The 17,521-nt window shown below is 48.3% G+C and overlaps 4 protein-coding genes across 4 annotated transcripts in view; 1 reads left to right on the top strand and 3 right to left on the bottom strand.

Moving 5' to 3' along the window:
- Positions 1-1,218, bottom strand: part of LOC116969011 (histone-lysine N-methyltransferase PRDM9-like) — a 78,597-nt gene extending 77,379 nt beyond the window's left edge. The window contains exon 1 of the mRNA XM_033015985.1: positions 859-1,218. Within this exon, the coding sequence (XP_032871876.1) occupies positions 859-1,218 (360 nt within the window). The remainder of the gene's footprint in view (positions 1-858) is intronic.
- The window catches only part of LOC116969024 (zinc finger protein 432-like), a gene marked incomplete at its 5' end in the record, with an annotated part of 120,078 nt that extends 103,891 nt beyond the window's left edge, over positions 1-16,187 (top strand). The window contains 5 exons of the mRNA XM_033015997.1: positions 4,726-4,818; positions 11,370-11,541; positions 11,622-11,687; positions 14,405-14,552; positions 16,100-16,187. Coding sequence (XP_032871888.1) covers positions 4,726-4,818; positions 11,370-11,541; positions 11,622-11,687; positions 14,405-14,552; positions 16,100-16,187 — 567 coding nt within the window. The remainder of the gene's footprint in view (positions 1-4,725; positions 4,819-11,369; positions 11,542-11,621; positions 11,688-14,404; positions 14,553-16,099) is intronic.
- Positions 1-17,521, bottom strand: part of LOC116969026 — a 573,861-nt gene that overhangs the window by 153,772 nt on the left and 402,568 nt on the right. The gene's annotated exons all lie outside the window — the stretch shown is intronic.
- The window catches only part of LOC116969039 (ribonuclease inhibitor-like), a 451,987-nt gene that overhangs the window by 207,796 nt on the left and 226,670 nt on the right, over positions 1-17,521 (bottom strand). The gene's annotated exons all lie outside the window — the stretch shown is intronic.

Raw genomic sequence — 17,521 nt, 5'->3', positions numbered from 1 at the left:
CAAATCCTTTTGCTATGAAAGCTAACATACCATTCGCTTTCTTCACTGCCTGCTGCACCTGCATGCCCACTTTCAATGACTGGTGTACCATGACACCCAGGTCTCGCTGCATCTCCCCTTTTCCTAGTCGGCCACCATTTAGATAATAGTCTGCTTTCCTGTTTTTGCCACCAAAATGGATAACCTCACATTTATCCACATTATACTGCATCTGCCAAACATTTGCCCACTCACCCAGCCTATCCAAGTCACCTTGCAGTCTCCTAGCATCCTCCTCACAGCTAACACTGCCCCCCAGCTTAGTGTCATCCGCAAACTTGGAGATATTGCCTTCAATTCCCTCATCCAGATCATTAATATATATTGTAAATAGCTGGGGTCCCAGCACTGAGCCTTGCGGTACCCCACTAGTCACTGCCTGCCATTGTGAAAAGGACCCGTTTACTCCTACTCTTTGCTTCCTGTTTGCCAGCCAGTTCTCTATCCACATCAATACTGAACCCCCAATGCCGTGTGCTTTAAGTTTGTATACTTTCAAGAGAGAGCTAGATAGGGCTCTTAAAGAAAGCGGAGTCAGGGGATATGGGGAGAAGGCAGGGACGGGGTACTGATTGGGGATGATCAGCCATGATCAGCACCCATCCCCCGCCCATGCATCCCATTGGCTGCCGGCGTCCCCACGCGCTGCCTCTTCCCGCCAAGTCGGGCGGCCGTTAAGAACGCGCATGCGCGGGGGGTCGATTCTTGGCGCCATTTTGAATGGACTGCCTCGCGGCGCTTCCTTCCTTCCTGCCGACCGACCTGTTGCAGAGGCGGAGATGAGGGAACTCAGGGCCGCTGTGGGGAGCGGGGCCAGACTGTCCGGGAGCGGGGAGACTCAGGGTTGGGGAGCGGGGACATCGGTGAGTATTTTGTCCGCCGCTCCCCAATGGACTCAACGGCTACATTGAAGTCAATAGGGGTGAAGTCATAGGCGGCCATCTTAACTACTGGCAGTCTCCCATTGAAGTCAATGCGAGTGAAGTCATAGGCGGCCATCTTAAATACTGGCAGTTTCTTATTGAAGACAATAGGAGTGAAGCCATAGGCGGCCATTTTAGGAACTGGCAGTCCGGGCGGGGAGACTCGGGGCCGCTGTGGGGAGCGGGGCCCCACTGTCCGGGCGGGCGGGGAGACTCGGGGCCCGGCAGCGAGGACAGCAGATTGACTTCCATCCATCCATTGGTGAGGATTTTGTCCGCCGCTCCCCAGTAGACGGGTCTAATCTTGGGGAGAGACTTGGGTTAAATTCTCCCATTGAATGTGATTTTCTCTTGTCTGTCAGCAACACATTGAATTTATTGTTGTGAGTAAATGTGTCCCAGTGATAGTTTGAAGCAGAAAAGTCATGTTGAGCAACAGCTGCTGCTGCGTTTTGTCATTGGATGTGTTGGTGGAGATTCATGCTGCACATCCATCACACACACTTGCATAAAGTTGTAACCAACACTTGATGTGTTGAATGAGCTGAGCAGTCTGCTGGAGTCAAAGCAAATGTCCCAGTTTGTTTTACACTTACTAAATGGGAACTATTTCATAATGAAACCATCAGCTTGTTATTTCTGGTTTCAGATATTTTTGCTGATAAAACGTCCTCACTTGCCAGAGTAAAGGCCTTTCTGAGCCGTCTGTACGGAGAGTTGCACATTTTTATCGCCATCTGGTCATGTCAAGTCAAGAGAGTTTATTGTCATTTGATCCAGATAGGACAATGAAATTCTTGCTTGCTGCAGCACAACAGAATATTGTCAGCATAAATACAGATCAGTGTGTCCATATACCATAGAATATATATATATATATATATATACACATAAATAAACAGATAAAGTGCAATACGCTGCATTTTGCCATTGGATGTGTTGGTGGAGATTCATGTTGCACAATGACACAGATCTATACATTTGTAAAGTAAATGTTGGAATTTGTTTCAGTTACTAATTGGCCCAACGTTCACGGTAATTATTTATAATGAAATTGGGGCATCAGATGTTGAACCTGTTATTCCAGTTTTCATTTATTTTTGGCCAGCAACTTCCTCTTGCCAGAGTAAAGGAGTGTTGCTCGTTTTTATCACCCCCTGGTCACAGCGGAGAGAGTGATCCCAGGAGACGGTGCAGCAGAATGGTAGCAAGAGGAAAATATACTTTGAGGATTTGTAGCATGGAAGGCATTTTGTACAGATTTGAATAATGAAATGAGAACAAACGAGCTGGGACTGTCTGTCAGGTATGTGAGTGGAAGTACGGCATTTACACAAATCTATTGACCAGGATAACACGTGACTTTTGTAACTTTTTTGGGCATGGAAATTTAAAGAAACATTGCTATTCCAGAAGATCTGAGGAATAAAATAAAATGCTGCCATGCTGGAACCACTCAGCAGTTTGAGCAGCATTTGATAATGGACCATCCACCATTGCACTTTCCACTGTTTGCAGTATTTACTATTTTTATCAATGAAGTAAATGCACTTTGTCTTTATGGTAATGATTTGTGCTTGACCCGATCCCACACAATGGTAAGATAACCAAATAATTTAGATTTACATGCTAGAGGTTGTTATAAGGAAGGAAGAGATCACCTGTCCACAGCTGGGATAGTTCAGGACCATTTAATGCAGAATTGTATCTTTCAGCTATGATAATAGAGAATGTCTGCAAGATAGCAAAGGATAATCCCTGTTTGTTGTGGATGAATCAGTTGGAGAGCTGAGTGCTGAGAGGAACAGATGTTTGTTCAACAGTTCAGTAGTTCAATATGTAACTGTACAGTGAAATTCTTAAAGCACATATTACACACGCAGGCATCGCCATTTTCAAAGTCCTAATCAGATACACCCGCGAGCTCGATGTCCTGGTGCAGTTCGTGTTCCTGTGAACAGACCTCCCTCACCTCACGCATCTTTGTGTCCCGTGGGGCAACTCCACCTACTTTGAAGGTGCTGTAGGCATGAACCCAGTTCACCCTCCTATTGGGCCACTCCTAGCGCCTGACGTCTCCAGCTCTCTCCCGGTAACGCCGTCCGATGAACCTTTGGCCGGTTGTTGTTCCGTGTGCTCTTTTGACCCTCCAGAATTTCATGGAGGGGGTACCCGGAGTTGTCGAGGATGACCTGCAACTTGCTCCTCATACGCCTCTCAAGCACATCCACCACAGAGTCCACTCTCCCCCCAGCACTGTGCTAGCTCGTTTTACCAGCTTGACCAACTTCTTGCTGTTTTTAGCACTGATGTTGTTGCCCCAGCAGACAACAGTGTAGAAAATAACACTTGCAAACATAGTATGGTAAAACAGCATGTCATTGCACATATTGAAGGATCTGAGCCTTTTGAAGAAAAAGAGTCTGCTCTGTCCTTTTTTGTAGAGGGCATCGGTGTTGACAGACCAGTCCAGTTTGTTATCCAGGTGCACTCCCAGATATTTATATGTCTGCACCACCTCAATGTCCATCCCTGCAGTGTTAAGCGGCTGAAGGGGGAGCTTGGACCTGCCAAACATAACCACCATCTCTTTGGTCTTGGTTTCAGTATAGGAGTAGAGAGGTTCTTTTGCAGTTGTATAGGGCTCTAGTGAGACCACATCTGTAGTATTGTGTACAGTTTTGGTCTCCTAATTTGAGGAAGGACATCCTTGTGATTGAGGCAGTGCAGCGTAGGTTCACCAGATTGATCCCTGGGATGGCGGGACTGTCATATGAGGAAAGATTGTAAAGACTAGGCTTGTATTCACTGGAGTTTGGAAGTATGGGGGGGGGGGAATCTTATAGAAACATATAAAATTATAAAAGGACTGGACAAGCTAGATGCAGGAAAAATGTTCCCAATGTTGGGCGAGTCCAGAACCAGGGGCCACACACAGTCTTAGAATAAAGGGGAGGTCATTTAAGACTGAGGTGAGAAAAAAACGTTTTCACCCAGAGAGTTGTGAATTTGTGGAATTCCCTGCCACAGAGGGCAGTGGAGGCCAAGTCACTGGATGGATTTAAGAGAGAGTTAGATAGAGCTCTAGAGGCTAGTGGAATCAAGGGATATGGGGAGAAGGCAGGCACGGGTTATTGATAGGGGACGATCAGCCATGATCACAATGAATGGCGGTGCTGGCTCGAAGGGCCGAATGGCCTCCTCCTGCACCTATTTTCTATGTTTCTATACAACATCTCCCCAAGGTTTCAGAATGCCTCACTCTAACACTTCCTCAGAATGCCCCACCCCTTGCAACCTTACAAAAAGGTATATCAAACTCAAGAGGCCAAGTGTCATATTCCTGCTCCTAATATGTTCATGTATTGTTCCAAATAAACCTAATTTCCAGAGCTACCCAGACTACGTGTTCCCCCATCTTATTTCCTGGAAAGATACTTTGCCATTTGTGCCGTCTCCAATGTATATTTGTTCCATTAATTTAGGGGGTTGATTTATTGATAAGACAAGCATGTGTTGGAGGGACTGAATCAGTCTGAAGAAGGGTCTTGACCTGAAACGTCACCCGTTTAAAAAAAACCCTTCTCTCCAGAGGTGCTGCTTGTTCCACAGTTACTCCAGCATTTTGTGTCTATCTGTGATTTAAACCAACATCTGCAGTTCCTTCCTACACGCTGTACAGCGTGTGATGTCATCAGCTGAAAGTGTTGTCCTGCTCCTTGCAATTGTTGTCTAATACCGGCTTTTAATCTGTTTATTACAGAGCAGCGGAACGTGTGAACGGCAGTCACCATCATGGCTGATGGAGCGGACCAGGGAGGAGATCCAGTGGCCTCGGCAACGAGGACAGACGACGGTGTGTTGTAGAATTACGTCAGATATAATGTCCCAACAATCAAGAACGGAACTCGCTATCAAAACATGGAGGGGACTGGGGACACAATTTTTTGGCCGGACGCACGCACGCGCGGCTTCGGAGGCTCTATCAGCGCTAAATGCAGCTCAACTCTGCCTGTCTCACCGGGTTAACTACAGCCCTGACTGGACTGATGGGACACCAGCGCTGCTTCTCCACGCTGGCCATATTTCCATATTTCCTGCAAGTCCAGGCAGGTTCACCTGGCAGGACAGGCAGAGTTGAGCTGGATTTAGGGCTGTTTCTCTGTGCTGGCTGTGGGCCTGGGGGTACAGCTTGTGTCTGTCTGCCGACCTCTCTGGCCACCCGTGGGGGGGGGGGGCACTTGGGACAGCGCCGGAGACCCGGCTTGGATCGATCCTGTCTGCGGATGAGGCGCAGGTCTGTGCCACGTCTCCCTCCTCCAATCGCCACGCTCTATCCTTGGTCCCACCCCAACTGCCTCGCGGAAAGCGGCGATTTTAAAAACGGATCACAAAAACTTGAGGGGGGGGGGTGTCCCCCACCTCTCAAAACATGGGGTGGGGGGAGACGTCCCCTCTGGCCCCCCCCAGGTTTTCCGCCCCTGCCAACAATATGACCGGATCAGATTGCCTGACCTGCAGTACACACGGGGAGAGGGAATAGGGAATCAACGGAAGGCCAAGAGACCTGAGCCGGAGAGAGTACAGGAATGATAGGGCAGGTCTGTCTGCATTAGGGTCATTTGATGGGTATAAAGACTGTCTGGGAGCAGCTACTAGAGGGGAACGAACATGTGATGATTAGAGGTTTTTATAAGTGAGAGAACTGTTCAGACTCAGCGTGTCAGTTAGCGGAAGAAGCAAAGAAGTTAAGTTTTGTGAGCCTTGGTGAACAAAGGAAGTTGAAGGTCTCATGAGGGAAAATAAGTGAATGTTTGTCAGAGATGGGAAGCTACTCCCAGTGAGTTGTTAGAGGTTTAATGGGGAAATGAGAGAGAACCAAGGAATTAGGATGGTCAAAATAGGCCTGAACCCGAAAGGATTGATTGTAGTTGGGGAGAGAATGCGGAAAGTGGTGGGAGCCTGGCACAGGAAAGTTGAATATGGATGAGGTGGTGAGAGGGGGAGGGGGTGTTGATTGTCAGGTGGTTAGAGATGAAACCAGGACTAGAAACATAGAAATTAGGTGCAGGAGTAGGCCATTCGGCCATTCGAGCCTGCACCGCCATTCAATATGATCATGGCTGATCATCCAACTCAGTATCCCGTACCTGCCTTCTCTCCATACCCTCTGATCCCCTTAGCCACAAGGGCCAGATCTAACTCCCTCTTAAATATAGCCAATGAACTGGCCTCGACTACCCTCTGTGGCAGAGAGTTCCAGAGATTCACCACTCTCTGTGTGAAAAAAGTTCTTCTCATCTCGGTTTTAAAGGATTTCCCCCTTATCCTTAAGCTGTGACCCCTTGTCCTGGACTTCCCCAACATCGGGAGCAATCTTCCTGCATCTAGCCTGTCCAACCCCTTAAGAATTTTGTAAGTTTCTATAAGATCCCCTCTCAATCTCCTAAATTCTAGAGAGTATAAACCAAGTCTATCCAGTCTTTCTTCATAAGACAGTCCTGACATCCCAGGAATCAGTCTGGTGAATCTTCTCTGCACTCCCTCTATGGCAATAATGTCCTTCCTCAGATTTCCTCAGACTAAAATGAGACTCAAGAGAAAACGAGTCAAAGGTCTTGTTACTCGACAAGTTGTTTGAATGACGTGAAATGTAAAGCCAGTGGAGAGATTTGGGTGGAATGGTTGGGGAAATTTGCGGATGGGGAATAGGTTATGTATTGGGATAAGGAGAGAAGGGAAGGGACTAGGAAGTATTGAAGGAGGTTGGAGAATTCTATGTAAACTAGTACACTGCAGTACAAGAACAGACCCTTCATGCTGTCTGTGCCCAACATGATGCCAGGTTAAACTAATCTGCTCAGGATGAAGTTTGCAGAATAAGTGGGTGATCGATCGATCGTCTCCGTGGAGTTGATAAACTGAATACCCTGTTTCTAGTGTGTATCTTTCAAATCAATATTCCCAGATTCCCTGTATATCCATGTCCCTATCTCAAAGCTCTTCAATGCCATTCTCTCACCAGCATCCACCACCAGCCTTGACAGGGAGATGCCCTTCAGATTCTGCAAAGCTCTTCCGCTCTCATCTTAAATCTGCCATCTAGTTCTTGGTTCCATTCCCCTTTAAAAAAAACACTTTGATCACAGAGGGAGGTGGAAATATGGAATGTGTTGCCAGTTGAGGCGCGTACAATAACATGATTTTAGTGACATTTGGGCAGGTACATGGGCAAGAAAGGTTTGGAGTGATAATGGGAAACATGGACAAACAGGGCTGGCTCAGGTAGGGCAGGTTGGTCGACATATCTGGATGAAGCATCTCTGTCTGTGCGGTGTGACTTTGTCATTCTGCCACGTAGCGAGAGAGAAATAATCTGAAACGTCTACATTAGAAAGAAAGTTGAAAACAAACCGTTAAATATAATCACATTATATCATTACGATTACAGGATGCAAGAGATGTGTTTGAAGTAACAAGGCCAAATGGAAAATAATACGTGGCCATTCTGTACGTATATCAACAAAGGTAGATAGAGCACAGTAATCTACAGCACGGAAAAGGTATTTACGGTCCACAATGTCCATGCGGACCGATGCGAAATGAAACTCATCTCCACTACCTTCATACAATCCATATTTCTCCATTCCCTGCATATCAAAAAGCTACAATACCACGATGGTATATGCCCCAACCACCACACCTGGCAGCGCGTTCCAGGCACCCACCATCCTCTGTGTATAAATAACTTCACCCGCACATCTCCTTTGAATTCCACCCCTTTCACCTTAAAGCTGTGCACCCCAGTGTTGCCACAGACCCCCAGCCAGAAGAACAACCCTCTGTCTTGGAGGCTGCAAGGTGACTTGGATAGGCTGGGTGAGTGGGCAAATGCATAGCAGAGGCAGTATAATGTGGATAAATGTGAGGTTATCCACTTTGGTGGCAAAAACAGGAAAGTAGACTATTATCTGAATGGTGGCCGATTAGGAAAGGGGGAGATGCAACGAGACCTGGGTGTCATGGTACACCAGTCATTAAAAGTAGGCATGCAGGTGCAGCAGGCAGTGAAGAAGGCGAATGGTATGTTAGCATTCATAGCAAAAGGATTTGAGTATACGAGCAGGGAGGTTCTACTGCAGTTGTACAGGGTCTTGGTGAGACCACACCTGGAGTATTGCGTACAGTTTTGGTCTCCTAATCTGAGGAAGGACATTATTGCCATAGAGGGAGTACAGAGAAGGTTCACCAGACTGATTCCTGGGATGTCAGGACTTTCATATGAAGAAAGACTGGATAGACGGTTTGTACTCGCTAGAATTTAGAAGATTGAGGGGGGATCTTATAGAAACTTACAAAATTCTTAAGGGGTTGGACAGGCTAGATGCAGGAAGATTGTTCCTGATGTTGGGGAAGTCCAGAACAAGGGGCCACAGTTTAAGGATAAGGGGGAAATCTTTTAGGACCGAGATGAGGAAAACACTTTTCACACAGAAAGTGGTGAATCTGTGGAATTCTCTGCCACAGAAGGTAGTTGAGGTCAGTTCAATGGCTATATTTAAGAGGGAGTTAGATGTGGCCCTTGTGGCTAAAGGGATCAGGGGGTATGGAGAGAAGGCAGGTACAGGATACTGAGTTGGATGATCAGCCATGATCATATTGAATGGCGGTGCAGGCTCGAAGGGCCGAATGGCCTACTCCTGCACCTATTTTCTATGTTTCTGTGTCTTCTCAGTAAACGGGTTCTGAATGTATAGAACCACGTTGCTGTGAATCTTGTGCATTCTTATTATGATGTTATCAGTCTACTGAAAGATCCTTCCATTGGTGAGTTGTGGCCTGTGTGGGGACTCAGTCCTTATTTTTACAAACTATTTCATTGCGGACATTGGATGTTTTCTCTGAAACTGTATCGCTGCATGCTGAGAAAACTATATTCAGCACTCTCTACACTCTACCTGCTGTACTTGTGCTTGGCTTAGCCATATTTATGTATAGTATTACCTGATTAGATTGGACAGCATGCGAACAAAATATTTTCACTGTTTCTCAGTACATGTGACAATAATAAGTGTCGGCACAGTAGTGCAGCTGGTAGAACCGCTGGCTCACGGCGCCGGAGACTCGGGTTCGACTCTAACCACGGCCACTGTTTGTGTGGAGTTTGCACGTTTTTCCTATGACAGCGTGTGTTTCCTCCCACATCCCTATGGCATGCTGGCATGAACATCAATTGCCCTCTGTAAATGTGCTCCTAATATGCAGAACGTGAGATGACATAAAACTAGTGTGAGCGGGTGATGGATTGATGATTGGCATGGACTCGCTGGGCCGAAGGGCCTGTTTGCATACTGTGCCTCTGAACTCTGAATGCTAAAGCTAAAGTGTGAGAATAAGTCGCATTTAATGTCTCAACGGTGTATTCTGTCAAAACGTGTCGACATTGTGTCCATCCAGAATCAAGAAGAGAATGCACCCGTGGGATTGAACAGTGGGAGAGGGACAATTGTTGTGAGTTAGCGCATTGTTTAGATGCCGCAGGGAATAAGTTACAGGAACAGCCTGGGGACCATTGTCAGGGCAAGTCGAGGATCACAGCCGGGTCTCCCTCCCTCCGTACAGGGTGCGGGTAGATCCGGCTCGTGGCCTGACAGCAACCCGCTGATCGGAGCGTCTCATCTCCGTCATGAGTCTTGTAGGGGGCGCTCCTCTGTGTGCAGCCATGTCAGCAGCGCGTCAGTTTTTCCAGCTTTTTTTTATTTTTTAGTATGTTTTAAAGTGTGTATTTTGTGTTCTTCGTGTGTTTTGTGTGGGGGGTGGTGTGGGGGGCGTTAAGGGGGAAACCGCTTCGGTCGCCTCCTCCATGGAGAGGCGACTTTTTCCAGGTCGCCTCCCCCGTGGCCTAACATCAAGGATCGACGCGGCCTTTCCCGGAGACACGCCCGGGGCTTCAGCGGCGGGCGCAGCGTGGACTCTCGGCGTGGAGCGGGCGACCCTCGCAGGGGCTCGCTGGAGGGGAGCGCTCCGTTTCGCTGGCCCGGGGCAGCCGGCAGCCTGAAGTCGCAGCCTGAAGTCGCGGTCTGCAGAGCTCCAGCTGGTGCGGCGTCTACAGCCCGGGATCCCTCGTGGGGGACCCGGGGGAAGAAGAAGCCATCACTGCCGGCCCGCGGCCAACTTCTACCGCGGGGCCGGCATGGACTTACCATCACCCCTGGAGGGGAGCTTCGACCGCCGGCCCTGCAGTCTACGGTGCTTCTGGCTGCGGCGGGGACTTTAAATCTCGACCGCCGGCCTGCGGCCTACAACAATCTAAAGCCGCGGTCTCCGGTGAGGAAGAGCCCATCCTGGACTGACTGGACTCTGGTCCTGTACACGGGGGGGGGAATGGAGGAGGACTGGCCAAATTTTTGTGCCTTCCACCACAGTGATGAATGCTGTGGTGGATGTTTGTGTTACAGTTTTATTGTGTGTTCTTTATTATTGTACTGCTGCTGACAACCCAAATTTCCACCAATCCTGGTTGTGTGGCAATAAATTATATCTATCTATCTATCTATCTATCTATCTATCTATCTATCTATCTATCTATCTAGTCTGCCTTTTAGCAGAGTGGGGGTGGTGACAGCTATGGGTGGAGGAAAACAGACAACTCTTGATAATTCAATTATTTTTATTCATCACAGCTCCTCCAATGTCTTCGATGATGGAGCTCCTGGAAAGGTGTGATGATTGGCAGCTGCTGGATTTGACAATTCATTACCGCCAGAGGCTGGAAGAGGCGATTCAAGAGGCGGTGGAGAATGTCGTCTTCGTTCTAGCATACGAGAGATATTTCAGTGAGCAAGAGTACAAGGTAGGGAGAGGATTGGATGAGTGGGTAACTTCAGCCGATACTCAAATGTTTTCCTGCACAAATATTGTGGGCCGAATGGTCCATTCTTGTGCTGTGCTGCTCTCTGTAATTACAACTCAGTACGGCGCAGTTACAAAGAATATCCCGCACAGCAGTGGTGATCCACAAACTAGGGTGCAGGCTTGAGGGGAGATGGGAGAAATGTAGGTGGGATCTGGGGACAACAGGTTTACCTGGAGAGCAGCCCATATCTGGAACACAATGCTGGAAAAGCGGATAACATTAGGGATATCAAAGTACATTCAGACTGATGAGTGGATAGGAGGGGCTTACGGGGCTGTAGGCCAAATGCAGGCAAATGGCCCTGGCTTACAATTGTAACTTGGTTGGCATGGACAATGTGGGCTGAATAGCCTGTCTCCCTGTGGTATATTGTTCTATCACTCTACCACTTAAGGCACTGTGACTCCAGTGAATCCATCGCCAAGGTTGGCCGAGGGTTCTGTTTCCGTGTTGTACAGCTCTATAACTACTTGTCTCTACACTCTTCACAGCGAGTCATCAAACGCACGAAGAGAGGAAGCTGTGTGGCCGGTTCCACACTTCTACTCAACCTGGTGACTGAGAAAGAGCCGCAGGTCCGTAAACTGATATGGAAATGCTTCGTGAAAATGCACCACCTGCTCCCCAAACTGGAGGAGTTGCTGAAAGCAGTGGGGGAAGAAGGTACAGGACATGTTTCTATAGAGAATTTTTCTTCTTGTCAAAATGCAACTCAGACTCATTCCATGAAATTATTCCAACAGGTTCTGATCTGATCGAATCGTTCAAAGCCATGAAGGCTTCCTCGGAACTACCTGCTCATCTGAAAGGTATTCAAATGCATGTTTCGGCAACTGCGTATACGCCGTCCATCGATCAGCCCTTCCTATTTATCCCATCTTTATATCCACTCCTTGCAGACTAGGTACAATTTACAGAGGTCCAATTAATCAAAGTCTTTGCGATGAGGGAGGAATGTTAAGGACTGGGAAATAACCCTCGCGGTTACAGGAAGAAGGTGCAAACTCCACACAGGCAGCACCCGAGGTTAGGATCGAACCCGGGTCTATGGCACTGTGAGGCAGACAGTCTCGCAGCTTTCTCCACCCACCTCCACTTTAAACAGTCTGCAGAAGGTTCCTGACATGACATATCTCAGGCCAGTGAATCCAATTTCATAGCAGTTCAAGCAGAGGGCAGGCCATCGAATTCAATTACATAGCATGTCAAGCAGAGCGCTGGCCAGCCAATCCAATTTCTTAGTATGTCAGGCCGAGTGCAGGCCAGCGAATCCAATTTCATCGCATTTCAAGCAGAGTGCAGGCCAGCATATGTAATTTCATAGCAGTTCAAGCAGACGCAGGCCAGCGAATCCAATTTCATAGCATTACAAGCATAGTGCAGGCCAGCGAATCCAATTTCATAGCATTTCAACTTCCTAACAAATCATTTATTGCAAGTACATTGCAGACTCACAGTTCAGTTGATTCACAGCTTAGAATCACAGTCGTGAAATCACCCTCGCGATCTTCCAGAGTGACTGACTCGCGTCCAGGCAGCCGGGGTTTTATAGTCCTGCCCCCCCCTCCGAAAGGGTCGTTACTTTCATTGTTGTGATTGACAGGCGAGAGGACCAATCAACTGATATCAAGATTTTTAAAATACTCATAACTTATTTATTTTTCATCGATGGGAAAATTTCTCAGGGCTGCCGCAGTGGAGGAGGACTGTGAGTAAGATGGCCAAAAATCATAGCGATATAGGGTCGTGTTTTTCTAAAATCAATATTCAGCGCAGACAGGAAGTGGTTAAGATGAGACTTTTAGTTCGATAGATACAGCGCGGTAACGGGATCTGAGGTCTAATTTATCCATAGCGACCAAAATGCCCCATTTAAGCTCTCCCGGCCAGCCGCTACTTCCCAATATACCTCTAACCCGTTACAATCCATGTATCTGTCCAAATATTATTTTACCAATATATTTCTGCTTAGTCGACCAATAAACAGCTATAACAATCAGATAATATGTAATCAATAACACATCAACTAATGAGTGTAACATTAATCATAATCGTAAAGCATAATATGGGCCAGTCAATAGTCAGAGATGGAGAATGTGTTTTTCTTTGCGTGATGAATCTAATTTCAGGACCTCTTGTTTATCTCACCTGATAAAAGATGTTCAGCAGAAGCACATGGAGACTCTGCGGGCACAGACTGAAACACTGAGAGTGAACACCATCCTGATGAACGAGAAGGTTAAGGTTTTCCAGTTGGGTGATCGATACGCTGAGCTCACAATCATCTCCACTGTTCGAGATCGGACACTGGTGGAACACGAGCTGCTGGCAAGAGGCCGGGACCATGAAGAGTGGAGAGAGGAACATCTCGGGGGAGAGTTTGAAAAAATCCGAACTGATCAGTTATTCCAGAACATGTCGGCGAGCAAATCCAAATCTGGGAGTTCGTCTGCCGTGGCCGGAGTTCCGGGGATCGGAAAAACAACAATGGTGCAAAAGATTGTTCATGACTGGGCCACGGGGAAAATATTCCAACAATTCCAGTTTGTCTTCAGTTTCAAATTCCGGGATTTGAACAAGATTAAAGACAGAGTAAACCTGAGGGAACTGATTCTGGATCAGTATCCTTACTTTGGGAATATGCTGCGGGAGGTCTGGAAGAACCCAGAGGGATTGCTGTTTATATTCGACGGTCTGGATGAATTCAAGGGTGGAATCGATTTTGCTGACAGTCGGAGAGACACAGAACCTCAGCACCAGTGCCCAGATCCCGAGTGGTGGTGTAAAGTGTCTGACATTGTGTACAGTTTAATCCAGCACAAGCTGCTCCCAGGGTGTTCAGTGCTAGTGACCACCCGCCCCACTGCGTTACATTTACTGGAAAAGGCAGAGATCAGTGTCTCGGCTGAAATCCTGGGATTTGTCGGTGAGGAACGGAAGGAATATTTCACCAGGTATTTTGAAGATCAGTCGGTGGCAGCAGCTGTTTTCAAACATGTGAAGGAGAACGAGATCCTGTACACCATGAGCTACAACCCCTCCTACTGCTGGATCCTCGGCCTGACACTGGGCCCCTTCTTCACACAAACACACCGGGACCCGCAGCAAGTTCCCAAGACCATCACACAACTATATTGCTACTTTATTTACAACATCCTGAAAAACCACGGCCGTGAGATTGAGAACCTCCGTGAGGTGTTACTGAGGGTTGGTCAGATGGCCTTCACTGGAGTGGCTGAGAAGAACATTGTGTTCACAGATGAAGATTTGGTCAAATACAATCTGCAGCCTTCCCAGTTCCTGTCCGGGTTCCTGATGGAACTTTTGGAGAGAGAGGATTCAGCCCGGAGCGTTGTGTACACCTTCCCGCACCTCACCATCCAAGAGTTTGTAGCCGCACTCGCACAATTCATGACTGTAGATCGCGGGGATATCACGACACTCCTCATTGAAGCCCATGGCATGACAGACGGGCGATTTGAAGTATTTCTCCGTTTTGTCGCTGGTCTCTCCTCCCCACGGGCAGCTTGGATCCTGAAGGAGTTTCTGGGTAAATTCCCTAATCAAACAATCTGCCGAGTGATTGACTGGGTGAAGGAGGAGGTTAAACGCCGGGCTAGAAACACAGAGAGTGATACTGATAAACGGAGGCTACTGAACACGATGCACTACCTGTTTGAGTCTCAGAGTCCTGTACTGGCTCAGCAGACACTGGGATCTGTGGAAACACTTTCATTCAGTGGACTGGGACTGACCCCGATTGACTGTGCGGTCCTGTCTCATGCCATCAGGCTCTGTGATACAATCAAACACCTCGATCTATGGAACTGCCGCATTCAGTGTGAAGGTCTCCAGCGGCTGGGACCGGCTCTGCACAAGTGTCAGTGCTTGAGGTAACTGTCCGTTTGTCGCTAGCACTGAACTGTAAAATTGTTCCACTATTTTGTTATTCCGTCCAGCACCCCTTCTACGGGGCCGATCGGCCGTCACTGTGCACGGGGTGGGGGGGGGGGGCACCCCTCCTACTTTACCATCCCTCCCCCGGGTCACCGGTGGTCGACCCCTTCCCCCGGATCACACGCGCGCGTTGCCCGCCCGCCTGCCGCCATTCTCTGCACGGGGAACATTTGTCGGTCGGTCGGTCGGGGAATGAGAATAAATGGTGAAAGTCACCAAACACCACATCCACAATAATGTGCTGAGGTGTTTCCAGAAATATCTGTTTGGGGGAAGTTATCTATCTCAGCCTCACCGGGCGGCCGGTGTTTGTATCAGTTTGTTTCTTACTCTGTCTGTTTGTGTTTAGACTGGGAGACAACGACCTGGGAGATTCCGGAGTGAAACTGGTGTCTGCGGCTCTGAGGAACCCGGACTGTAAAATACAGAGACTGGAGTAAGTCCCAGACTGTGAGAGATTGTGTTTACACTCACTGGGTGTCTGACACTGAACATTAATATGATCAGTAATAGTGTCACTGATAAACACTGGGGATTTGCACCGTCTCCTGTCTCTCTGTGTCCCTCACCCTCACTCTCTCTCATCTCCAGGCTGGACGTTGTCGGTCTCACAGATTCTGGAGCCGAGGATCTCGCCTCCGCTCTCAGTACAAACCACACGGTGACGTTGCTGTGGCTGAGTAGGAATAAACTGGGAGATTCCGGAGTGAAACTGGTGTCTGCGGCTCTGAGGAACCCGGACTGTAAAATACAGAGACTGGAGTAAGTCCCAGACTGTGAGAGATTGTGTTTACACTCACTGGGTGTCTGACACTGAACATTAATATGATCAGTAATTGTGTCACTGATAAACACTGGGGATTTGCACCGTCTCCTGTCTCTCTGTGTCCCTCACCCTCACTCTCTCTCATCTCCAGGCTGGACAGTGTCGGTCTCACAGATTCTGGAGCCGAGGATCTCGTCTCCGCTCTCATTACAAACCACTCACTGACGGGGCTGATCCTGACATACAACTCCCTCACGGACCGATGTGTCCCCGCTCTCTGCCGCCTCATACTGAACCTCCCCAGACTGGAGCTGATCAGGTGAGTGTTTGTGTTAATGTTTAATGTGATAAAATATCAGGGGATCCATGCATCCATCCGCGGGCTTCTTTCTCCTGTGATTTTGTTCTGTAAATGTTTTTGAAATATTAACCCCAGTCCCTGTTATTGACACTGTTGTTTCATCTGTTTATTTCCTCTTTATTGCTCGACTGTTTCAGGCTGGCGAGGAATGAGTTCAGTGCGACCGGGAAGGAGAAACTGAGGTCGCTGCAGGAACGCAGACCCGGAGTGAGTGTGGACGTGTGAACATCTCGTGGTGTAAACGTCACCGCCCTGGGGACCGGAATATTGTTGGCCGATTCCCCGCCCTACCCTTTAAACGGCCGCCCTCCCCTTTAAACGGCTACCCTCCCCTTTAAACCCCAACACTTCCCCGGCCGGGCAGTGACATCAGAGGCGACCCTGGCCGCTGTCACGTGACCCGGGTACGCACTGCTGATGCTGGATATCCGGTGCTGCCCTCCAGTGGGGGACAGGGGAAATGCAGCGGGGGGGGGGGGGGGGGGAACCTGCAGGATCCCAGATGTGACTTTCATCAGCGGCCCCCACTCTTGCTGCGGGTTGATGGTGACAACTGTATCCATTTGGCAGAGAAGATTAAACATGACTGGTGGATTCCAGACCAGGGCATCGGAGATGTCCTCATTCTTCAGGGGACGGGGGTTCCCCTCTTCTACTATAGATGAGGCTCTAACCATGATCCCTTCTATACCCCATAACTCCGCTCTCTCTCCCCAACCCCCCACTCGTAACAAGAGCAGAGTCCCCCTTGTCCTCACCTTCCACCCCACTAGCCGTCACATACAACAGATAATCCTCCGACAATTTCGCCACCTCCAACGGGATCCCACCACTGGCCTCATCTTCCCATCTCTCTTTCCCTGTCTGCTTTCCGCAGAGACCGCTCCCTCCGTAACTCCCTGGTCAATTCGTCCCTTCCCACCCCCTCCCCAGGCACTTTCCCTTGCAACCGCAGGTGATGCTACACTTGTCGCTTTACCTCCCCCCTCGACTCCATCCAAGGACCCAAGCAGCCTTTCCAGGTGCGGCAGAGGTTCACCTGCACCTCCTCCAACCTCATCTATTGCATCCACTGCTCTAGATGTCAACTGCTCTACGGGATATTATTTGTGACTGCGCTGTAATTATAGAGAGAAGTGTCGATTGGTTACTTCTTACTAACCAATTGTTTGTTAGTGCTTGTTAGTAGAAGCTCCGCCTACTATGAGGTTTATATTATCAGAAGACTGCTTAAGTAATTAGCAAAGATACTAGAATGGAGCAAGATAGACCACTCCTGTAAATTCCAATGGACTGACATGTAGTACGCAACGGAGCGGAACTTCCGCCATTTTAGTAAACTCGACCCGACTTCAGTTATGCCTCTCGCAGTGTAATCATCGTTGCGGGGGAACAAGTTGTGTTTACTATGTTTATGGTATCTTTGCTTGGTCACTATGTAATATTATGTTTATTGGTAATGAGTGTGAGTAGCTGCTAGTTACTGTAACACCATGCAGATGAATGCTGTGAGTGTGGACTTTAATAAACGTGTGTTGTAACATTGACGTGTGTACGAC

This window comes from Amblyraja radiata (assembly GCF_010909765.2).
Source record: "Amblyraja radiata isolate CabotCenter1 chromosome 42 unlocalized genomic scaffold, sAmbRad1.1.pri SUPER_42_unloc_2, whole genome shotgun sequence".
NCBI classification, from domain to species: Eukaryota; Metazoa; Chordata; class Chondrichthyes; order Rajiformes; family Rajidae; genus Amblyraja; species Amblyraja radiata.
Note: the sequence above shows the minus strand (reverse complement) of the source record. Positions and strands in the feature narration are given on the sequence as shown.